A 25,235-nucleotide genomic window follows, 5' to 3' on the forward strand; every position below is an offset into this window, starting at 1 on the left:
TTAGATACCGAATTAGTTATTTATATGTAGTTAGAACATATTGATGCTGTAAATGGAAAGCAAACCTGTGTTAGACAACAGTATACAATGCAAATGCTTCATTGTGAGTACAGGTAATTATTTAAGACTTTCATGGTACCTGCTAGGGCTGGGCCATATCATACCGTGCGTATCACGGTAATACCGGTATAATGTTAGGCAATGATAAGAAAATGAAATATCGCGATGGAATATGAGTAAAACGTGCATGCACAGTACCTTTGTTTACATACGCACATGGCGGAAAAAGCATGGCGGCGACGCAGAATGAGAAGGGCGAAAGTGGATCGTTGAATGAAACAGATGAACCAGAATTGGTTTGTAAAAATGCTGCAACTTCAGTGGTGTGGGACTGGTTTAGCTTTCATCCATCTGATACACAACAAAGCACTATTTTTGGTAGAGCATGCTAGCGGGCCGTCATTATTACCGTGTTTTTCGGAAAATACGGCACACTTAAAATCAATCCTTTGATTTTTCTGAAAAATCGACAGTGCCCCTTATAACCCTGTGTGCCTTATGTATGAATTCTGGTTGTGTTTACTGACCTCGAACAGTTTTTATGTTGTACACGGCGCTCGAAAATCTGTCAGAAATGTTTTAGTACGACTTTCGTAAGCTATGAAGCCGCACCGCTTGATGGATTGTTGGAACATTACAGCTACCGGAGGCAGGAGCCTCGCAGAGTAATACGTACTGTGCTTCAACATAATATTACCGTATTGTGTGTGTATAACCTCTTTTTAAGTTTTGTGGATATTTTACATGGTTATGTTGAGGATATGTCGGCCAATTTCCACTGGAAATGTCTTTTGGTTAAACTGTCAGCAAGGAATTTGCATTTGCACTGTTAAATTTTTATATAACTTTAATGCACATAAAAAAACAGCTGCTTGTTTAAGTGAAAATACATTGATGGGGTTTTTTGCACTAATAAAGTTGTGGAGTTGTAAAGTATTTTGTCTAGTGTCAATTATATCGTCAGTTTATATCGTTATCGCAAATTTTCAAATGTATATGGTGATAAATATTTTTTGGCCATATTGCCCTGCCCTATACAAAAATATAGCTTGGTGCTAATGAGAAATAGCTGCAGATCAAATTTAGTCCATTTCTAAGCCAGATGTTTCGTCTCTATGACAGAAAGCTTCTCAGTTTTAAAACAAAAACGTGTTTTTCCTTGAGCCCACTGTTTGAAGCATCTTTTGTTTCACAGGAGTACAGCACTTTTTCTGTAGTGTCTCTGAAGCATCTCTTGCTTTACATTAATCTTGTCTTCTGGAGTTTCTTTACAGTAATGGTGGTTTATTGTTCTTTCAGCTTATGAAGTGTCTCCTGCCATTTGTTTACAATGTTGTTCTTTGAAAAACCCAAAGAAAAAAAACGTTATTGTTTGTATGTACATGCTGCAGGAAAAATGTAATTCTACCTTTGTAGATCAATAAAAACCATTGTATTCTAATGTATTCCACTCACTATTCTAATCTATCCTTTCCCATTAGCAAACATATGGGCATGCTGACTGCAATGGCTGTTATGTAATTAATAGTCATGGCGGTGCAATTAAAATTGGGAGACTTTATGCGCTTGCTGATTAAGATATTTAAAGCATGAAGTACCCAAGGCTCTTATTTTTGTGCAAGTTTCTGCTGCGTATCTTCTTGTTTATACTCGTTCGTCTTTTGTTTCCTCGAGCAAATGTGTGTTTGTGTGAGAAATGAGTGCTGCCTCTGTGTTTATGAGTGAGGCAAGCGTATGTATGCGGCGGGGAACAGTTTTTAACACTTATCCTTGACTTTTCCTTTACCCGCATGCAATTAATTACTGCCCGGAATAACGGCCCTGGGATCAGCTGATGCTGCACTAATGAAAACACATCAGTGTAAATGCAAGGCCAGCCGGAGTGTTGTCGTGCGGCGCTTTGAGACCCTGCACCGCCATCCATTTGCAATGACAATCATTATCGCGTGAAAGCAGTGGTCTCCAACTCTATTGCAGAGGGATTGTGTGTGTTCACAGTCCCACAGTAATCCATATTCACTTTCTTAATTGGCTCAATTAGTTCACTCAGATACTGTATGAATTTTACACTCTGCCTATCCCCAGATAAAGTCCAGTTAACGTATTACTGGGCAGAGGTTACAAATTGGGTTCCCAGTGGTAAGGCTTAATACGCGGAGGATTTAAAGTCTTTTAGGTGGTTGAGTGAGCTAAAAACTGTATTGCTTACACTGTAATGAGGGAACGCAAGCATTTTGGCCTCACCGTTTAATCTCATGGGAGTCGCATACCCATGGGAATTCACACACAGAAGCACACTCACATGACATATCAAACAATGATAGCAACACAATGGGAGGTAAATATGCTTATGATAACATTGATGGAGACCCTTTGATTCACTTAACATCCATTCTGTGGAGAATATATATCTTTTCAAACCTCGTGCTCACACACACACAACCACAATAAGACTTTATCAAGTCAGTGTTGGTGTGTGGATGAAGTTAGTCATGTTAAACGGTAAAGCTTAATGTTTATTCTCGTTTAATGTCTGAGTAAGTTACTGCACGGTCGGGAAATGGGAAACAAATGAGGTCGTTTATCGATAACTTCAAATCACGGTGATATGCACTCATCTAACCGTAACTGTCGTCCGCCTACCCGAACGTTACCCCAACCTTAAAACATGACATCACAGGGGCTTGCTTTTTGCCCCTCGCGTTGAGTACGCACATTATGTCCCCACAACATGAGTAAAATGTCACGGGGGCTCGTGCACACACCACGACGTCAGACAAATGAGGCAGTTGCATTACTGTCTGTGTAGCGTATGGAGGGCGTGTATCGATCTGGAGCAGAAGCTCGTTCATCAGTGTGGTTAAGCAAAATACCATTAAGGCTCAGGAGAAATTGTGTACACACATGGCCTGCAACCCCACACAAGCTTTTTATGCTTTTCTTTGTCAGAAACAAACCGCTTCTGAAACTGCTTTCCCATTTCCCGTTCCTTTAGCCCTGTTTCAAGGCTCCACAAAACCGAATCTGCGGGACGGCGGTGGTGCGGCTCTGGAGAACGTCGCGTATTTCTTCGACCGTGCTGCTTGTGGGGTCTGACAGGTGAACTGGGAACGGCTGGGTGATTCAGCACTACAGGGTCAGGATCTATGATAATGCACCACAGGGAACATTTCCATAAAATGAGCCCAGTACATCTTCTTTAGAGGCCCTCTTGAGGAATGAAGATGAGGACACACAGATAAAGAGAGGTGAAAGAAATAAGATCAAGGGAGATTTCGAGAATGGGGAAGCAAGCATAAAGGAGTAGGATGGAGGAGAGCTCTGACGATGGTAATAATGAGAGAGAAAATTTAATGGGAAACACAAAGAAGTGAGAGAGACAGAGGTGATGTTAGTGCAGTGCACACAGAAGTTTGTGCTCCCTCTGCAGTGCTTGTGAACCCTCCTAGCTGTGGTGAGCACTTGTGCTTTCATATCAGCCCCCTGCTGCAACTGTAAAAAGAGACAATAGGGAGCAAGATTTTTTTTTTTTTGTGCGTATGTACTTACGTGTTTGTGTGTATATGTGACAGCACGTCTGCAGCACTTTGTTGGGAATCTAATAACAAATTGTCATGCTGGCTCTTGATTTGTATGGGTAAAAAGAAGCCATAATGAGCCCCATAATGCGAGCTATTTGGCGTGCCATTCAAAGCAAGCTGCCATGTCTGTCAATCAGGGGAACTTTCAAGTCTCTCCATGACAAGCCTGGCTTTTGTCCTGAAGTCTTGAATAATAAAGTGACAATGAAATGACAAGACGTGCGCACACACCCACCTCATCTGTGAAACAATCAGGATTCTGTGGCGTCTTGCAGCGGGGAAAACGTCTGGACTGAGCGCGTGATTATTTTCACGTCCGCTGCTGCTCGAGCTGGTTCCACATGGCACACGCGTGTGAAATTGGTGAGTAGATTACATGCGCGGTCTGTGATATACCAGCAGCTGATCAATACTGATCAAACATGGCTGATAATGTGCAGATTGAGTCCATTATTTTTGTTTAAACATGACACAGCTGAGTCATCACATTAGAGAGAATTTGTATTTATTAATCAGAGCTGTTATAAAAGACTATACAGTGTAACATCTATATGATTTTCCATCTGATTCTATTTAAACATCCAGTAATTTTACAAAAAAAAGGCAACAGCAGTACGTAACACTTTATCATACAACTTACATCTATTCAGTTTTCATAATTACACCCAGTGACAAGAACCCATTCTCCCTTTAAATGCACATGAGCTAATAATGTTATAAATGCTCACCCCGTTGATACATAATTGAAGTTTAGCTCGCGTTTGGCCCAACACTCAGCTAAGCGATCAAGGAACCAATACAATGCCTCACTACCTTCTGTCAATACACTTGGTCTGACCTATTGGCTGAGGTGGGGAGGGGGAGCTGATCCATTGCATTGACAGCCCACCCTCCTCCTCTCATGCTCTCTCATTAGATCCACTCTATTAAACTCCTTATGCATCTGTCTGTACGCTCCTGGTTGGGGACTCGGAAACAATCGGAGAGCCCTGCTGGGGGTCCTGCACTCCACTCTAACCGAGGAACTGAGAGAAAGTGCTGAAATGCACCGTGTTTACAATCTGTCGAGGACACTTGAAGGTTATTTGTGGAAAATGTCTGAGTAGACACAAGGCGCTTGTGTGTTCTTGTGCATCTGAGTGGCATTCTGTAACATACTTCATATCAACAAAGTAAAAAGTAATGAATAATTCTTAGGTGGTGCTGGAGGATTAGTTTAGTATTTTGGGAACTGCTCTGTGCTCCTTTTTGGCAGAGAGTTGGATGAAGAGATCGATACTAGAAACTGTAGCCAGCAGCCAGTTAGTTTAGCTTAACACAAAGACAGAAAACAGAAAGAACATCAAGCTCGGCTCTCTCCAAAAGTAACAAAATCTCCCTACCAACATTTCTACAGCTCACAATTTTTTTTCTTAAAGTCATACAAAAACAACAGTGAAGTACTTTTTCCCTGAGCTAGAACCGGTAACTTAAGGCAAAAAAGAAGAAGAAGGTATTGATATCATACTCTGCTCCAGAAAGCAACAAAGCATTTTCCCAAAAAACGGTGTCTGTTGGATCATGTTGCTGTTTGCATATGGGTGTGTTCATATTTGAGAGATGACATCACATGACTCTGGTGAATTCTAAACTAATCTAACCATAGGCAGAGGGCAGACAAAAGGCATCTTTGTACATTTAAAAGAAGGTAAAGAAACATAGAATCATTTTTCCTGTAACACACTGTATTTGAGTTGTGTTTGCACTGTGCAAGGTGTGTGTGTGTGTGTGTGTGAGAGCGAGAGAGAGAAAGAGAGAGAGGCGTCATTCGGGGGTTGAGTTCAGGCGAATGGGACTGTGTGTCACGTGGGAGGGGTCAGGTACGGCTGCAGTGGTCACTCCCATCTTCTTAAGGCTGCGCTCATCTGTCACAGAGATGGAGCGAGAAAACGCAGGACGAGGGACGAGCCCTGAATCTGAGACACACAGATACATCCACTTTTACATGTGGCAAGAAAGAAGTTAAAGAGAGGAAAAAAATCAGAAGGAAAAAGAGAAAACTGTGAGCGTATTTAGGATCTTAAATTTCTGCTACTTGATTCTCCCCTGCTGTCATTCAGCTCACAGACTTGCCTTTTCATTCAATTGACTTGAGTAAATGACATCAGTTTACTTTTATTACACCAGATGAATGAAATGAAAACAATTCCTCAGTCTGTGCAGATCTGCATGCAGTGGCAGCTTTCAGCCTGTAGGGGGGCCGCGGCAGTGGAGCAGGCTGCAGCAGGTTGAGCAATGACTGCAGATTTGTTGCAGCTTGATGTGTCTCATCATAACGCACAGAGGGAGAGAAGGAGAGAGAGCGCAGGCAGCAAGATGCTACAGGCCATATTGGGAATTTTACCTTTGATATCTCCCACAGCCAACCGAGGTTCACCAGACTAACCAGCAGGTGGCAGGTTGACACCCCCCCCCCCCACACACACACACACATACACAATACCCACACATTCGCGCGCACACACACGTACCCACACCATATGCCCAGGCACATACCCCCACCAGGTCTGACATTTGCAGCTAAGTGCTGCAATGGTCGGTTATTTATGTTGAGAGGGCTCGTGATGGTGAGAGTTCAGCAGGTGGCTGCATTACACTGTTTATCAGACAGACGCAGTGGCATTATCACTTCATGAGCCTTCTTACCCAACCCCCCCCCCCCCCCCGCCCCGAACCTCACACACACACACACACACACACACACACACACACACACACACACACACACACACACACGCACTACATCTGTCTTTCTGTCGTCCTTTTCTGGGCATACACCCTCTGTCTCTCCCTCCTCACTGCTCCTTGTGTTGTGAAATGCCTCCTGACTGCTCTTCCTTTCCCATTTTTCTCCCACAGATGTACTCCAGCCATCTGGGTACTTGTAGGGCACAGCGAAGGCACTAGTGGTGCAACCAATATCTGTTCAAGCATGCCAGTATTACATGGTTATTTATTCATAGTGTTTGCAGTTTGTTGACAGCATCTAATACCATACCAGGCTAAAAAAAAATACCTGAAAACAGCCAATGTACATCTCTTGCCTATTACGGTGTGAAATTAATAATTGTAGAGCACAAATATACATTTCAAACTTCCTGTTCCCTTTTTTTTCACTTACATCTATTCCTCCATCTCCACTCCTCTCATATCTACCTCTATTATCCCCCCCCCCGCCTTCTCGTCTCTCCTCCTCTGTGGTATTTCAGTACAGTGCAGGTCAGATGCTGAGAACTCACCTGTGCTGTTCTGGCTGCATTTGACTTTGCTGTTGGTCTTCTCTTGCATCGTCCGCTCGTACTCTCTCACCTCCTCCAAACAGAGCCCTGTGGGGAAAACAGTGCATAAACACAGGCGTGCATTGAAACAGAGTGGAAGATACATATTTAATTTAACAGGCTGTAGATCGAGGGTAAAACAACAGCAAAGTACAAGTACAAGTGCGCTGCTCAGAATAGATGATCTCGTATCTGTAAAATATAAAATTTAGCAGTTTACTGTAATTTTGACCCACCGTGCCATTCGTCTATCCATGCCACTGCCTGCCGGTGGCCAACCAGGAGAATGTCTCGTATGTTCTGCAATTACACAGAAAACAAAAACCTGTTATGGGAAGGAAATGTAATTAAAAAGCTACAGCTGTTGTGTGTAGTCGTGTGTGAAATGCTGCTTTTAGAATGATTTTACAGCAGATCAGTGTCAAAATCACGACAGTGCCTTTGTGTAATTAATTCAAACATATGAGATTACGGCTGAGATAGATGAGGATTTATTTAATAAGGAGGCTGGGGCAGGTGGATTTGGCTCTGGTTGTAGAGGTTGTTGCTCAATCGTGGTTGGTGGCTCAGTCGCTGGACCTTTTATGTGCCAAAGTGTCCTTGGGCACGACACTGAACCTTAAGTTGCTTCCAGTGGCTGGCCATCTTCCACAGCAGATCCCCTGGCATTGTTGTGTGTGAATAGTGGTCCATCATGCCTAGCTAAGGACTCATTTAAATATTAGTTGCTCATTGATTGTATTGAATTTATTTGCATTCATCAACAGTTTGCAAGTAGTAGCGACCAACTTCTGCAACCTTTGGGTGACCAAATGCTAGAAGTAGCTGCTTGCAACCACTTTTAGTCACTCAGGTGATTGCTCAGGATCTTGTTTCCAAACAATCGCAGTCCGAATCAGAGCAACTGCGACCTCTCTAATCGTGAAGGTTTGCAAAGGAATGAACACAGATGGATTGCCAACCTCGTTGCAATCAACCTAACTTAGTCCTCTGCAATAAGTGCACCTAGTTTGTGATGCATTTCTTTGCGCCAGGGGACTCAGTTCTGGTTACATTGCTACATAAAAGCGAGGTTTCAGAGAACCTATGTCATTTTGATCTTAAATCACTGTCATCGCAGCAAGTATGCGACCGTTTTTGGAGGAGTTTTTTGCTTTTTCTGTCCCTAAATCTATGAGGCTTTTGCTCTTGATGTAAGTAGTTAATGTTAATGTATGTTATTGGGAATTTCTGTGTATGTAGACAATTAATTTTTGTTTGGTAATGCTGTTCTGCATAGTGTGACTGTAGCATAAGGTTAAAAGACTATGAGTGCAGCGCATTTACTATTAGTTTGATCTGTTTTGCTCGGCTTTGTAAAAAAAATAGAGCCACAATCCAAACACTCTTGCTCCTCACTGACAGCGTTGGGGTGGGTTAAAAGGCATTATTGCTAGTTTAGCTGCTGGTGCTTCTGCTTTCTTTTCACGCTTCATTGCTTTGCCTCATTGCAGAGGATAAATGTTGTGAAAGTGTTTTTTTTTCTTCCCACCAGCTGTACAACTTCTTCCCCTAACTTGCAACTATGCTTTGTTAAAAGTGGAAAAACAGATGTTTTCTTACCGTTTTGTATAATATAATACAGATCAGAGGTCATTTGACGCCAGCAGCCTTCTTGCCGTTAATGCTGGTAATTATGCTAATGTCTTAAAATGAATGTGGTAGTGATTTATTTGTGTCACAATGCAACACATGGCACATTCATATAATAAATGACCGAATGGCATTGAAGAAGATTGTGATGTCTCCTTGACGCAGTCACGTTACAATAGCAATGGAATGAACATAAAGGGAAAGAGTTCGATCTTACTCGATGTATGAACTCCTCCGTCCTGGTCTGGAAGCCGTAGACCTCAAAGCTGCACTCCACCCTCTTATAGGAGCACATGACAGGTTTGTGGCTGTCCCTCCAGCCCTTCTCCAGAGGTCCTCGGCCAGTTTTACTTGACTGCCACAGACTCAGGTCCTTTACAGAGTAAACAGTGTGTTATAAAAGCTGTGTCTGCAGAAACTGTGACAATATCTGTGTGTGGAGGAGCCAGCAGCATGTTGCACAACACATTGCACAAGAGGAGTGTGATAACACACATTATGAATCTGATGAAAGTATGATGGGCAAGTGTTTGTGTTTGTGATCTTTTATTTCACCTTGTCACTTAATATAATTGATTGGTGTGCTTGTGTAACATGCACATGTAAAGACGTGTTAAACCTTGGAGGAGAGACAATGAAAATAAGCAGTGATGCAGAGGTGTTTGTGTGGGGTGTGTGTAACTGATTTATTTAGAAGCAGAAACAAAAGGCAGTAAAGTAAAAAAAAAAAAAAAGGTATGTGTTTTTGTCTTAGTGGATCATTGTTTGTATATTAAGCACTATGCATTATGAGCCATTATCACTTAAAAGACAATATTTTGAGTTGGATGTGACTTAAATGTCTGTTTGAGTAGTCTTAGCTTAATATAAAGTCAGGAAGTGGGAAAATCAGCACAGGAAAAACAAAACAACAACAAAGCCCCACTAGTTTAAGTAATCAACAATCTGATCAATGCAAAATGCAGATAATAAAATGACACATCAAGTTAGAGAAAATTTTAGACTGTTCCACAGCAGGAAACAAGCATATAGATCATTTGCATGAGCTGTTGTTCTGACCTATAGCTGTGGGTTTAAGTGGATCTAGCGGTCATATGAAGAAATGCATGCAGAATGCATTTTTTAGATATGGCATGTCTTGGCACATAGAAACAAAGTTTCATATCACCTCTTTAGTGCTGCTTCAAAGGATTTATCTTTTCCATCACTGTTATCAAGTTTCTTTGTTGCAACATGTGAAAAATTCTCCCCGCCTGAGACTCAAACTTCAGTCACTAAAGTGTTTTATTTGCCTTTTTGCGTAAAGTTTCTTGGCTTTGAGAGTAGAAATGCCCATATATGTTGATTCCCCCAGACAAACTAATATGATTTTTGGGTGGAGTTTTTCAGTTGGTTGCATGCTTGCCATTAATTAAAAATGATGTAATTCATATTTATTGAAAAGGGCATACATAAATGGAAATACAGGATCGACCTGCTTCTTGTTCTGTTTTCTTCAGTAATGTTGAGGTCCGGGCAGGAGGCCAATCGATGAACACTAGTGTTTAATTGTTGTTTTTAATTCAGGTAAGCTTCAACTGCATTGGAGCATGTGTGTTTGAGTTCACTGAAGCTGTTGCCAGTCAGACACATTATGGATGGTACTACACAGTGGATTAAGATCTGATAGGACTTATCATCGTTCACAGTTCCATCAGTTTTGATAAGATGCCCAACACCACTGACTGAAATGCAGCCTAAACCATGACAGCGCCTTCACCGTGTTTTACAGATGGCTGACACCAACCTCTCTCCTAATCTGCTTCATACATATCAACGACAGCTTCATCCAAATTTGGATTCATCACTCCACCAGACCTGTTGCCACTGATTTTGGAATACCTCAGCCTTTTCTCTCTGTTTTCACTTCACGCAAAATATTATTTCATGCCTTTCAAACTGTGATGTCTTTGGTATTTTTCATGGATTCAACTAAAGAAATGTGACCAAATTGACAGACAGCTAGTAACAAAGTGCCTAAAGATGCAATTTAAAACCGGTTCTTTGCTAAATTGTCTATTATGTGTAGACACAACACTGATTCATTCCTCGAGGTTGGTGCCTTTTTATGCTTGAATGATTCATAGTTCAGTGTTAAATGGTTGAAGAGAAAAAAAATACCTCTGAAAATGGTCCTGTGCAAGGACTGGACTGAGAATTAGTGAAAAAGCAGCCAAAATCCAAAGCAAAGTTAGTGGGTATATGTTTGAATTAAGTAAGCTTACAGTTTTGGCTACTTGTCATTAAACCAAGTCTCCTATTTATTTTTTCACTAAATGCTGAACTATTCTTGGAAAGCAATCACATAGTTTTCCATTTGGAAGAGAAAGAAAATCAGAAAAAACAACTTTTTTTTGTTCACAGTCATTTGTTTGCACCTCTGTGAAGCATATGTCCATGTTTGTGGGTTTTTTGCCAGTGCAGTGAGTACCTCTGATTCTTTGTAGTGCTTTTCAGGGATGGGGTCACTCAGGATATCCAGGAAACACACATTCTCTGCTGGGGTTGGCTTGTCCCCAAACACCTACATCCAAACAGATGGGGGAGGTCACACAGTTAAATGACAGCAGACGCACATACACCCACCCGTAGTGTCACACACGTACAGTCACTCACTCGGCATAGAGCGGGACTAAGAGAAGATGAGTAACAGTGTAGAAAACGGAGGTCACACACCATAACACCCCTCACTATATCCCACCCGGAGGCCCTTGGAGCAAATCACACTGGTGCAAACAGAGGAGCGAACAGATAGAGAGCAGAGGCGGGGGATGAGGGGAAAAAAACAAGGACATATGAGGGGTATTAAAAGAGAGGGGGGGAAAAAGTTATGAGAGCCACGTACACTTTTCCTTGAGAGAATGGAAGAAACCTGGAGAGAGAGGGAGAAAGAGACGAGACTGCACTTTTATCTGACCTTGTTTAAAATTTGCTCTAATGCCGCACTGGAGTTGTTCATTTCACAGCTGAAAACTAACAAATAAGAAAAACCTGGGGTAAAATAATAGCCTGCTACGCTCCTGCGGTGTTGTTGTTAGTCTGTGTCTTCACAAGGTCTTGCTCCCTTTTATGGAATGTGTTGTGTTAGCTGCGTGTTTGTGTTGCCTTCTACAAGTTGCTTGGGGTTTTCTCACGGTGTCGTAACGATTGTCAATTGAATTGTATAAACACCATAACTGTTATAAGGACATGCAAGAAAAAATCTATTCATATATATGAGGCCCTGAAAGCTTAAAATTTGGGGGATTTTTTTAAAAAAAGAGGGGAAAAAAAAAACAAGTGTTCAGCATTGATAGTTCAGAGCAAAAAGGTTCTTGCTCCAAAACTCCTGATTGGAGGTCCTTCTGTGTACTACTTGTGCCTCTGTGTATTTTCTTTAGGTGGTCTTTAGGTGGCATGTTAGGCTAAATCAGGTGTGGCTGTTAGCCAAGGTGTTGTCTCCTTTCCTTGTGATTGATTGGCAGCCTGTCCAGGGTGGACCCCGCCTCTTGCTCACTGTCATCTGGAATAGGCTCCAAACTCCAGAAAATGAGCGGATGCGGTCCAAATTGGTAGTTTGTTAGCTCAAATTGTATGCACTGCTTTGTAGAAGGATCGTATTTTATAATCTCTCCGCATGCTTTGTATGTAAAGCCTGATTTGTAAAGCATACACTTAGGTGGGTGAATAAGTGCAGCTGAGTAAAAAGTATGATATTTCCCTTGGAAATGTGGAAGTACACTAACAGCAGGGGTTAAAGTGAGCGGGAACGATCTGGAGTAAATAAGTAAATAAGTCTGATTGGCAGTTTCATACATAATAAAGTCCAGCAAGCTCATTTTCCAGGTGCTGCAGCCTGGCGTTCCTTCCAGCTGCGGCCATGGAGCTACTCAGTCAAGAAATAAGAAAGTAATGTCACCCCACGATCCCGCCTCCTCACTCAGCATCCTTTCTTTCCATTCTCATTCCTGCCCTCCCTGCATGCGTGCACATGTTGATAGTGTTAGGTTCACTTAAATCTAAGTGTCTTCAACACCTTGGTAACGCTAGACAAGTGTAGCGTTACCAAGCTAGACAAGTGTAGCAGGCGTAAAAGGAGTTGCTTTTTCCCCCCAAAGCAGCAGATCATTTCAAATGCAGCCTTTCAAATGGGGCTCAACAAATATGACCAAACACACAAGCTGTTTTCAATATGCAGCCTGGCCATCTGTCTTACTCGCTACTGGGAGAGTATCTGTACTTTGCAGTTAGAAAGAGTGGCAGAAAGAGAAAGTGTCAAATTATTTCTAGGATAAAATCTGCTCAGTAAATGAATTTGAACTGGAATAAATTTAATGCTCGCATAAATAGTTCCTTTCATTCAGTTCTTTTAATCAGGCTGTGGGTATTTAGACTACGTGATGTGTAGTTAAAGTTATCTGACTAATGATATTTAGAAATGATACTAAATGAAATGGTAATTGTTTTTGTGTTATTCAGAGGCTGTGTGAGAATACAAACGAGTTCAAGCTCGTGCACTGAGAGCTGTACTGAGTTGGTATGTTTACTGTTACAACAGTTAGGTCAGGTCAGTAGTTCTCAAACTCGAGTTTGCAATAGTGGCGTAGAGGACGAGGAAAAATATGGAGAGAAGCTGACTTAAATAAATAAAATTTAAAATAAATAAACATATTTTTGTTTCTGAAGCTGGGCATGCTAGACAAACTTTCAGAATCAGTGGTTTACGGTGGCATTCGTCTGTTCACATTTCCTTCTAGACAACATATCTAAGAGTTGCTCCACATGTAATGGATTAATCCCAGAGTAACTAGATGAAGCACTATGAAAGGAAGATGCTAAAGTAATGTAAATACTTAAACTTATACTACCATAAACAGCATAAAACGTGGACGTAGCTTCAAGGTCGGAAAAATTAAGCCAACACTTTAAGTGCCTCAACCGTGCGTCCTATCTGAAGGCCACTAGATGATGATAGCTGTGGTTTTAAAAGAGGACTTCCAGTCCTTTTAGAAGTCAATACAAAGACAGCTTCTCTAAACACTTTTCTGCTGAATTCAAGGGTTCGGCCTCTCATTCTGGGTCATATTATATTAAAAAAAGGATCAGGTGGTTTAACAGGCAGACCCCGCCCCTCCACGTCACATCTGTCTGTTGCAAGATGGCAACAGTGGAAACGCTCATGTTGAGGCTTCAAAGCGAGACACCAGAAAACGGTGGGTGATGTCAGGGTAGCTACATCCGTCTCTTATGCTGTCTGTAGTGGTTTATAAAGGGGAAATATTTCAGTGAGAAGGTGGTAGAGACCAAAAACTGAGCAAAACTGAGTGATTAATTGATCACATACACCAGTTAGCCATGCAGCGACACGACTAATTGGCTGATAGCGTTGCTCTGTAATCTTTGATGTGTAAATAAACAGCTGTTTGCTAACAAATTACCAACTTAAAAGATTAAGGCATCTCAATTTGTTCCCCCTAGTGTATAAAACACATGTCAGTGTGCATGTATGTGGTTGCCACTCAAACAGCAATGGGACTGTTTGGAGTAAACTCGTGTAACCTGAAACTACATGACATAAAACTAGATTCACTGGATGCACAGCCCAAGAAACAACTCTTGGATCTATGCATTTTTTGTTTTGTTTTTTTTGGTTCTCCTGTCTTGACTTTTCTCAATTACACCAGGCAAACACAAGTGCCAGACAGAGCTGCAATTGCTGGTGACTTTCTGTCTGTGTGTGTCTTTGCGTGCCTTGGACAAAATGCATCGTGGCAGCCATGATCAGCACACTGCATGTCTGGTTAATAGATCTGCCAATACTGCGTTTCGTGGCTTGCTTGTTTTCCTTGTAATGGGCGCATCAATTTGATGAACATTTTTGTAGTGCTGCAGAGAAAATTGCAATTTCTCTCCAGACCCTTGTCGTTCTCCTCCCCCTCGTCTCTAATCACTCTATTTTTCTCACCTCTCACAACCCCCCTCTTACAATACTCACGTTATCGTTATCACCATTGTTGTTCTCGAATCTTGTCTCAATACGGATGCTGAACTTGGGGAGGAATGATACCTACAGGGTGACAAAGAGGAAAAATGGGGGGTGGAGGGTTGAGGGGCAGAGATAGTGTGAAAGCAGGCTGCAGATTAGATCCTCTGATACTGGAAAGAGATGAGCTCTGTTGCATTCATGTACAGTAAATGATGTGTGAGAATACTTACTGAGTACTCTGCAGCACCGGGGACATTCAATATAGATGGGAAGAAAACAGCATAAGTAACTCGTATGCTTGAACATGAAATTGCGCCCACACACATGCAATTTACCACAAGGGAATACATGCATACATAGTTATGAACATTTGATGTCACTTGAAAAAGCATCTGTTTTCAGTAAACAAGCTTTGTATAATGTATTGAGGTTAAAATAACTCTGTGTTTAACACAAAGAAAGGCAAACACGCACCTGTGATGGTGTATGGGTAGAAGTTCCAGGCCTTCTCCGTAACGTAGAAAAATCGAGGGACAAATGCTTTTACCCAAGATGGCAGTTTACTGAAAGCAAAGAAAGAAGGATCACCGTTGCAGAGTGTAAGAGCAGGAGAGATTATGAAGGGAGAGACGGAGAGATCCTGAGTGGGTCTTGTGCCGTTTATAGCCAGATTACCTGTAGGCTACTCTCACCACAGCATTCATTTGTATGACTCATTCTCAATTACACCTGTGGTGATGAACTGTTACTGTAGCTCCTAGGTCCCATGTCAGAACATGATTGAAGTAGAATACAGTGTGTGCGTGTGTGTGCGTGCGTGCGTGTGTGTGTGTGTGTGAAGAGAGAAAGAGCATGCGTGTGTTCTTACATATCTTTACTAATGAAGACCAAATGTCCTACAAGCACATAAAGATTAGAAAAATCCTCCACAGTGTGAACACGTCTTTACTTCTTTGAGAGTTTATTTTAGGATTAGGCCTTGGGTTTGTAGTGGTGATTGGAATAAGAGCTGAGGTTACATGAGGGTAATGAGTGAGGTTATTTCAGGGTTAGGAAGTGAATTTAGAGTTAGGAGATTTATGTTATATTTGAGACTGGGCTTTCATTATGAGCACAATTAACTGATGGGCTGTCAGCCTGAGCACAGAGAAAAGTACATGGACACAATACTCTCTCGCAGAGCAGCATTATTAAACCTTTTTACTTGTAGCAGTGCAAACACACTTAATCATGTAGGAAAAATCAACTCCTATTTAAGGTTTATAATCAGTGTGCAGCCTGTGGCTGGTTTATAACTCTTATCACTCACAGGGTGTGAAATACTCCGTTTTGTAAACAGAGCAACAATTTCACCTCTGACTCATCATTTATGGAACCGCTTGGTTTCACAATGAAGCACACTGATTAACTGTATTTTCAGAATATAGTGTTAATATTAATGTGCTATTATACTGGGTATATTGCAACTGAAATTGCAGTCTCATGGCTCAGACACTCCAAGAGTAAAAGGACAAAACCTCAGTGTGACTAGAAACAAATCGGTTGCCCTTTGATTTGGTGACCAATTGCAAATAGCTGCAGTGAACACTTTGATTGGAGGCAGCTTGTCTCCAACCAACTGCAGTCCAACTCAGATTGCCTGCAGTCTTAGACAAATTGGATTAAGTTTGCAAATAGTTGGAGTTGAGTTTATAGTTGAGCTCTAAATGCAGACATGTTACCGACATGTAGCAATCAGTTTGAGTAAGTCTGCGCTGATGAGTGATCTGTGACAAATTTAGTTGCCGTAAGGGACTTGACTCAAGTGACTGCCGACTGAATGTCCTGCAGCAACGTCACTTTTAGGGAGGAATTTCTGAATCTCTGTTTCACATCCCCAGAGTTGTGCAATATTAAGTACTTAGATGAACTATTTAATCTTAGATGAACTATTTAATCTACGTACTTAATATTAGTTTCTGTTCGACTGGATTTTCTGCGTATGTAGATAGCAGCAGATGCCAACAACTTTGTTTTTTTGGTAATTTATTAGTTATTTGCCGTATTGTAATGAGCAGATTCATTAAAATTAAAATTAATCTAAAATTAAAATGCCAAATAAAATTAGCAGATTCTCTTGGCTGATAAACTTACTAACCGACCTTCTTATTTTTCAAACATGACCATGAATTACATCCCAGTACTTGAAAGCACCGATGCCAGTGGGCACTGCAATGCCAGTAGCTTTGGATAAAATGGCAGCATGTGACACCCTGGGATGTCTGTATAGTTTTAAGTGGAGGAAAAAAACAGGGCAATACCATGCTAATAAATTATGGTATGAAAGTTGTCACAAATACATTGTAGCACTAGCTTGACATTTTGGGAAATGTCAGTTCTGCTTACCAAAAATGGGATGCTGGCAGCGTACATGCCCAGATCCAAGCCAATAGGCCGGGCATTTTACCCATTTAAAGTTTGAGAATATGTTTATATAATTTAACGACCCCTTATCATTCGCTTTACCAGATAAAAATGCAAAGCTTGAATGCCAACTATTCTGGGGGAATCATCATTGGGAGCCAAGTACTTGGTGGTTCAATTAGTTTTTTCCCCATATATCCTGTTAGATGACAGATTTGCATGTGAAGACCACTGCAGGCCTCCGGTGGAGTTTCCTCTGGCTTTAGCCTGACCAATCATCAGTTCTTTTGTGGTGAAGAGTTGTATGATAAGAAAAACACTCTCAGTATGTGTATAAAACATGAAGTGACACCCACCTAAAAAGATCAGAGAGGAATAAAAGACTGGATATGGTGGAAACAGTAAGTCTCATTCCATCCACAGGCAATAAATTTCACCTACCAGCACTAATTAACTCACTGTCTGGCTTGCTGAATCAACACTGTTGTATAAAAACAGTAGATTTAGTTTTTATTGGAGGTTTTGCAGTCCAAAGTTTAAAAAAAAACAAAGAACTTGCATAACAGTCAACTGACGTGACTTTATGTTTGAGCTAAACACTGTATCATATAATAATTAAGAGTTTATTTCCCAAAATGTTACATAAATACTTCAAAAAAAAGGTTTACAATGTTCTGTTATGTACTCAAGACTACACTCTATAAACATTCACATCTATGTCCTGTAAAAATATGCATATAGACAAGTTACATATTAACACCTGCAGTCACAATAGCTATCGATGGCTTTCGCTTTATTCTGTAATTTTCTTTCCTGTTTTTGTCTTTTTTCCCCTACGTGTAAATAATATTTGTCTTATGTAAATATTGTCACTTCTTTCTTACAATAACAGAGTTCTGATAGACCACTTAGAAAAGCTTACCAGGGGTTAAACACATCCATTATTTGAGTGTAAGAACTTGGAGGTAATTATCTGTAGTTTTTCTATGTGTGGTTATACTGTGACTAGACTCTGACTGCCAACAAACTTTGTCAACTCTACAAAGAAAATTTAATGAGAGGCTAAATCTTCCCACATACCCTGCAATTACCAGCACCGGGATGATGTGCACGAGTTATGCCCAGCTAGAGAACTTTACTTACGTAATCCAGTGTTTACTGACCTCACGGTACAGTAATATTTCCACTTATACCTCAGCATGTCTAGACAAAGGGTGTTTGGACTTTGTAAACAGGCAGGTCGCAATGCACGCTGGGTGTTACTGTGTGTTTCGTGTAACTTGGATTGCTGAGATGTGAAGCTTTGCAGCGCAGCGATCAGAACACGGCAATCAGTTATTCTAATGGCCCGTCATGTGTACATCATTAGTGCAACAACACAATCAAAGAGTTTAATTGTACCTGCTGAGGTAGATTCGTTTCTCGGTCAGCTGCCCCGCTCCGTACTTGGGGTGATTATCTGGCTCATTCCTCACCACCTCCACCCCCTCTCCCCCACCACTCTGCTCACAGCTGTGCTTACTGATCATGTACAACTGCCCAATCCTGTACTGGAGCCCGAGGAGAGGTTTAGGATGAGGTTTATGGCGGAGAGGACGGGGATGGCGTGAAGAGAAAAGAGAGAGAGAGAGAGAAATGTGGTGAGAAAATGGTAAGCACAAAGCAAAAATCTCCCTCGTCCTCCTCCTGCTAATCCTCAAGATGCCATCCAAAGGGACACATTTAGAGTGCGGCCTTAGTTGAATTAACCAAGTGTTTGTTGACTGTGGTCATCCTTCGTTTAAACACACAGGTCCTCACGTTCATCTACCATAAACATGTAGCCTTTGAAATAACTCACACATTTATGCTTCATTTTTTTGCAAACAAACAAAATAAATATGAATTTGCCGTGAACTCAAAGCCATATCCAAATAACAGGCACTGCTGCTTGAGTCAGTTCTCAGAGGTTTTGCAGCTGTAGCCTCTCTCGTCTCTCGGTCTGGTACTGGAGTAAATTTTAATCCCATTTTTAGTCGCTTTTTTACATTTAAATTACTTCAACATTTATTCTACACATACATTTGAACCACAATAAGGAACTGCTGCATTTAACTAAATCACATCACATTCGATTTTACTCTTCACTCCTCTCTGTGTATCATTATCCAACTGTTGCTCGAGCAGCTGTAGTTGCTCTTCAGAAAAGTTGTATTCTTAATCTGAACTTTTTGGGAATATTTTAAAGACTGGAATTGGCATTTAAGCTGAAGGAGGGCAGACCAAATTTCTCATGGAGCATAATAATGGATATGAGGACTTAAATAAGAAAAAAATTCATCCATAACAAATCAATACAATGCAGGTCCCATTGAAGAAAATGTAATACCCATCTGCCACTAAGAGGAAGTAATGAGAATGATGGCAGAAAATCCTCCTGGCAGCAGGTTCACCCTGGTTGCTGAGTCCGGTTTTGTCTCGACAGGCACTTACTCAGGGCTGCTTAGGCACAGGCTTTGTATTTGCTCTTCATTTTTCAAATCTTAGCCACTTGCTGTGTATAAAGATTTCCCTAAAGTTCCATTTCAGATATCAAAAAATTAATTTGGCTAGTGAGAGTGATTGCCTAGTGTCTAAATTAGGGGAAGGGACTTTGTTCTCTGCTGCAGCCCCAGTTTGTGCACGCTGATGAGGGAGTATTTTGTGTTAGTTAGTCTAAAGAGGACAAGGGCTTTGGGCATCTGGAGTATCTCCTCGTTTAGCTAAGCCTGATACAATCAGTGTATTTAAAAAAAATCTCTCACAATAATTCTTTTCATTTCTTGCAGTGCTGCTGCTGCTGCTGTTGGTCGTTCTCATCTTCTCTCCCTAATCTTGTTTCTATTTGCATTTTTCTGTTTGCTGCAGTTGTAAATCACTTGGTAAACTTTTGTTTATAAAGTTATGAAAAAGCTGAGAAATTGTGCCATAAAGCGCTTCGCTGTTCTGCTGTGACCACCATAATGCAATTCATTTTGTTGCCCTATATTGCTGTGGCACTAAAGCATTATTCTAATTAAAAGCAGAAACAGAAAGATTGGGAGGAAGAGAGAAAGAGGACGGCAGACATCAGATTGCCATCCTTCACTGTGCTTTGCTGACATCATGTGACACTCCTCCTTCTTGTTCCAATTACTGTGGAACGTCAACATTCAATATTTACTTCTTGGATATTCATGGGACTTAATTAATCATAGTGATGGGTGCTTTAACACCATCTTAAAGCCAGCAGACTGCAGGACAGAGAGCTCCTCCCACACAAGTTATGAATCTTTTCCCCCCGTTTTAGGAAAAACAAGGAAGTGGAAAGTATCTTTCTTTCCTTAAATCACTACATACAGGTCAGGAGGGATCGTTGTCAGCTCTGGGAATGTGTTTCCTCTTACTGTTTCGTTTTTACAGCCCAGGATTTGCTTTACAAGAAATGTCGTCAGACTACAAATACAACGCATTATCAGGACAATGCCATGATTCATGATTAAAATATTTACCAGCTTTTGTCTTTGATCGTCAACTAGCAAAACACAACGACAACAATGACAATTAAGGGTGGAAAATTTGTGTTCAACGTTTCCCAGTGGCGATTTACACTTTATGCACTTTATTAGATACACCTGTTTAACTGGTCCTTAAAACAAATATTGAATCAGCCAATCACATAAGAGCAACTCAGTGCATTTAGAAATGTAGAAATTGTCAAGACGAACATCAGAATGAGGAAAATAGTTGAAGCAAGTGACTTTGAATCTTGCACGGTTGTTGGTGCCAGTTTTTCCTGAACTGATGATCTACTGGGACTTTCCCCCATAGTGATCTGTAGGGTTTACAAGAAATGGCCCAGTGAAGAGCATCTCTCCTGCATATGAACGCACAACATGAACCCTCAAGCTGACGGCCTAGTTTCAGAATACCACTATATTGGCATACTATAGGCCCCTTTGTACCAACTGAGCATTGTTTTAATGTGGCAGCATGCCCGACCTTGCTGATCCCTTTATGAGCACAGTTTATCTATCTTCTAATGCCTGCTTCCAGCAGGACAATGCACTATATTATTGTATTAGCCCTTTATTTATCCAGGTAAAAATCTCATTGAGATTAAAAATCTCATTTCCAAGAGAGACCTGGCACCACGGCAGCAAAAATCCAAAACACATGCGGCACATAATAACATAACAACATATCACAGAACTGAGATCATCTCTCAGTGGTTTCTTGAACATGACACTCTACACAAATGACCTTCACAGTCATTGTCATGTGTTGGATGGGGAGATTCTCATCATGAACGTGAGCCGACAAATCTGCAGGAACTGTGTGACGCTGTCATGTCGATATGGACCCAAATCTGTTTTTCTGAGGCTTTTCTGAATCTACGCTATGAAGAATTAAGGTCATAATTCTTGGAGTTAAGGCAAAAATTACCTGAGAAACATCTTGACATATTTTTTTTTTCTTAAAAAAACCCCCAAACATATTACCTCAACATGCACTTTGGTTTATACTGCATATGTGTCTGTATTTATTTGACCCTGACTCTCAGCTCTGCACACAATTTGCTATGTACCCAGACCCAGTGTATGTGTACAAATGTCACATAAAAGATTTTTATCTTATCTTTATCTTTATCTTCAAAGTTAAAAATGTCACATTGATTCATTGCTGTAAAGCAATAAACATACAATCTTCTGAGAAGTCTGAATATTTTTTATGGGGCGCTGCATGTTCCTGTGACACTGCCTTTTTCATACACACCTCTGTGAGAGGTGTCTCTCAAATAAGGATACTATTTGTATTATAAGTGCATTAATACCGTACTTCAGTGGAGTATTTGAGTAAACGTGCAAAAAAAGTTACTTTCCACCATGAAGCCTTATTTAGTCTGCACTCTCATACAGTGGTGCTAGGCAGCATAAGATTAACAGTACCCTAGTGTAAGGGCTTTGGTGAGGGAGAGCCAGTGGGGGGGGGGGGCAATCAGTTTTCATACACCCCTAAATGGTTGTAAAACCTCACAGACCCAAATAGCAACAAACAAAATTATGATCGCTGTGAGCGTGAATCCTGTTTCCAACATTTCATGAAACAAGATTTGTGGTTGAAAGCAGCAATGCTGAAAACACAGACAAAGGGCACGCTTGAGTGAGGCCTTCTTTTCTGTAGCGACTGAGAGTCGTTAACAAGTTTGAACACTGCAGTTTCCTCCCTGCCAAGAGAATAACCAAGACCACAGAGACACAAAAGCCCGTGTTCCTCACTTTCAGATGAAGTTTTTTTTTCAGATACAAGTTTGTAATTTATTTAACCACAAACGCGAGTGACAGTTTGCACACTGCAGAACTCCAATTTTCTTATTCATTACATCTCGTAGCGTGTGACGTTTCGTGAACCATCTGCTTTTCATCAGACAGTAGAAACACAGGTCAGCAGGCAGTAATGTAATAATCAGACAGTGTCTTACATAGGACAAGCCTTCATACGTATCGCTTTGGCGTGAATCAGAAAAAAATTGGAAACAATCCCAGCAACAAATAGAAGAAAAAGATATACATCGTGTCTCAAGCAATATCTAACAATTAATGACTGAAACAAATGGTTAGATTACAATTTGATTTCTTTAATTAACTAAATATAGATGGTGCAGTGCTCTGTGTATCCCTTCTGTTCTACAGCAAGTGTCTGGGTTAATTTGGCTGAATACTTTAATGGGGACATATAATTAAGAAGAGTTTGAGAACCATTGCTCCAAGTTATTTTTAGCATGTGCCTGTGGAAGAAATAGAAAGTGAATCAACAACAGAACCGACACACCTACCTACCACCTGAGCCACTATCACCTGCCGCCTGTTTCTTTTCTTTGACAAAAGCAACACGGAACATTCTTTGCCACGGTGCGGGTGTGCTGTGCATGTCACACTTGAAAATCTGCTCACTTTAATAGTGGAGCAAAGGTTGCGGTCTGTTGCGTGGTTCCTATTATGATTTGATACCTCCTCAAATAAACTGCAGTTAAACTCACATTACACTTAAGCGAAAGAGGATTTGCTGCAAGCTCGAGTTCTGTGTGCCCTGTCCTGATACTGTAAATCCTATTTTGGACTGCTATTTGTCACTGTCATTGTTGTGGTAACAGGTAGAAGTAAGCCGGTTGGGGGTAGTGGAGACGACAAGGACATTTCTTTTTGAAGGGCACTTTAGCGCATAACAACCTCGTCCGCTCACCTTTTCCCTCTCCAGCAGGATCTCTTTGTTTTTCCACCCGCAGGCCAAATGCCTTTAAGTTGGGATCTTAACCAGTCTGACTAGTTTGAGCTTGGAGCGCTCAAGCAAATGTAGAACGTGTAGTGCTGTCCAGGTGTTGTACGCTTGACTCATCGCTCTATCCCAATGTGGAAAAAGCTCCCACAGGGCAGCTGCGGGGGGGTCTCAGTGCTGTGTTGGCATTTTGTCTTATCAGTACGTTCACACCTTCACGATTACAAGTAAACAATAAGAAAAAAAAGACCAAACAAAACATTGCCGCAGTTAAAATAACCCCCAAATTTTTGCTTTTCACTTTTAAGTGGTGGGAATTGTGTGTGTAAAAGCGTGGGAAAGACAAACACACTTACCTCATCCACGGTCAGTGGCATGCATATGCGGTACTCTTTCATCAACATGGTGCTGATACCGGGAGAAGTTTTTTTGGGGGGAAGTAAACAGTGGGATCGTGCTTGAGTTTGTCTATCTCAGCTGACTCGGTTGCATAGTAGACAAACTCAGGCAGGCAACACACCACCACAGTGACCTCTTTTTTTTTTTTTTTTTTTTGGTGACGCTCTTCTTCTTTTGTTTTTGCTGATGTCAGTAAACCGTGGAGTTAAGTCCAGTGTTCTCTGTCAATGAGTGTCTGCAGTTTTCTTACTTTCCCTCCCTCGCTCACTCCTCAGAGCCTCGTCTCTCCCTTCTTGTTTCGCTTCCTCAATTTAATCTCCTGGACTTTTTTTTTTTAAACTGCTGTCTCTCACTTTTTTCTCGCTACTCCCTCCTTTTCTTCCTCTTCTCGGCTGCACCTTCGCTTTGCTGTTTCTCTCTCGCTCTCTCTTTCTTAATTTCTGTTTCTTTTCTTTCTGCTGCAGTGAAAAAGTAGTAATTAGTGCTGAGGTAAGATGTAAACCTACTATCAACAGCTCTGCCTGTCCTTTCCCCTCCGTCCCTGTCTGTGCTTTGTTTAATTCCTCCTCGTGTGTAACCTTGCTGTCTGCTCGGTGCTCCTCCCTTTCCACTCAGCCACACGCCGCTGCTTTCAGTTTCTCACAAATTCCTTTGCGGCTCCCCTCCTTATCTTTTCTTTTTCCCTCTCCCTCCCCCTTCTCTCCCTCTCCCATAGTATCCACTCCCCGCCCACTATACTTTACCACCTCTTCACCTGCATCACCCCCATCCTCCCCTCCCTGCCTCAGATCCTTATCTGTTCTTTCTTCTCTGTGGCCAAAACTGCTGTAAGCAATAACACTCGCATCTTTCCATATCTGGCACCTGTGCTAGTCCAAATTTGAAGCACATTTCTTAAACTCTTACCCCCAGCTTCCTCCACTCAGGTTATGACAGCACTCAGGTTATATGAATGGCCGACACTGAGGGGTAGCTAGACAGGGCCATTGGTTTAAGTATTCCCAAAGCCATGAGAGCTTCCATTAAGCTCAGTGGCAGACCCGCTTACATTGTATTACCTCATGACCTTCAGCTGGGTTTAATTGAATCCGTGTTTGGTCACTGAATAGTGAAATCGAAGCAGTCATAATTTTTCGTCCGTGCCCATCCGTGACCCACAGCCTGCTCTCTTTTTAAATGAGCGAGAACTGACGGTGGTTGCCAAGTCCAACCCCAAAAAGAAATAAGAAAAGCAGGTGTTTTGTTTCTCGGGGTCAATCTGACAGGGGGCAAAACCAATAACCGGCTTCTAGATTCCTCCTCTCAGGTGGAATTCGCCTGCTTTTCTTAGTGTGCCCCGAGACAGGGCCGGAGTGGCTCTGTTCTCCACATGTCTTCGCTATCATCCGCTTTGCAGTGAAAGAGCAGTGAAAACAAATTCCTAGTGGGGTTCACTCCTATCTTATCAGATCAGTGTTTAGAGAAGGGAAGCCACTTCAGAGAGCTAAGGTGTGCTTTGCTCATCTCTGCCTTGATTTTTTTAATTTTTTTCCCCCCACATTCCACACAGAGCTCTGACAGCACATG

The 25,235-nt window shown here is 41.4% G+C and overlaps 1 protein-coding gene across 1 annotated transcript; it reads right to left on the reverse strand.

Annotated features, from left to right (window-relative positions):
* Nucleotides 1-5,366: 5,366 nt before the first annotated feature.
* On the reverse strand, nucleotides 5,367-24,319 carry pitpnc1b (phosphatidylinositol transfer protein cytoplasmic 1b). The gene is made up of 10 exons (XM_085471528.1): nucleotides 23,627-24,319; nucleotides 18,399-18,547; nucleotides 15,069-15,157; nucleotides 14,825-14,832; nucleotides 14,604-14,675; nucleotides 11,061-11,153; nucleotides 8,808-8,963; nucleotides 7,195-7,258; nucleotides 6,920-7,006; nucleotides 5,367-5,596 (listed from the first exon to the last, which is right to left on the reverse strand). Exons 1-10 carry the CDS (start codon nucleotides 23,672-23,674, stop codon nucleotides 5,445-5,447), a joined length of 918 nt encoding a protein of 305 aa, XP_085327654.1. The 5' UTR covers nucleotides 23,675-24,319; the 3' UTR covers nucleotides 5,367-5,444.
* Nucleotides 24,320-25,235: the final 916 nt, after the last annotated feature.

This window comes from Copadichromis virginalis, linkage group LG11, assembly GCF_057382275.1.
Source record: "Copadichromis virginalis isolate Kocher_CV1m ecotype Utaka linkage group LG11, C_Virginalis_male_GT1.1, whole genome shotgun sequence".
Classification (NCBI taxonomy): Eukaryota; Metazoa; Chordata; class Actinopteri; order Cichliformes; family Cichlidae; genus Copadichromis; species Copadichromis virginalis.

Excerpts from the sequence above, each read along its gene's own strand:
- pitpnc1b (XM_085471528.1), bottom strand. The coding sequence starts at position 23,674 with ATGTTGATGAAAGAGTACCGCATATGCATGCCACTGACCGTGGATGAG. Across the intron at positions 8,964-11,060 it reads AGCACTACAAAGAATCAGAG|GACCTGAGTCTGTGGCAGTC; the intron begins GTACTCACTGCA and ends TACTCTGTAAAG. Across the intron at positions 7,007-7,194 it reads ATGGATAGACGAATGGCACG|GGCTCTGTTTGGAGGAGGTG; the intron begins GTGGGTCAAAAT and ends TTTTCCCCACAG.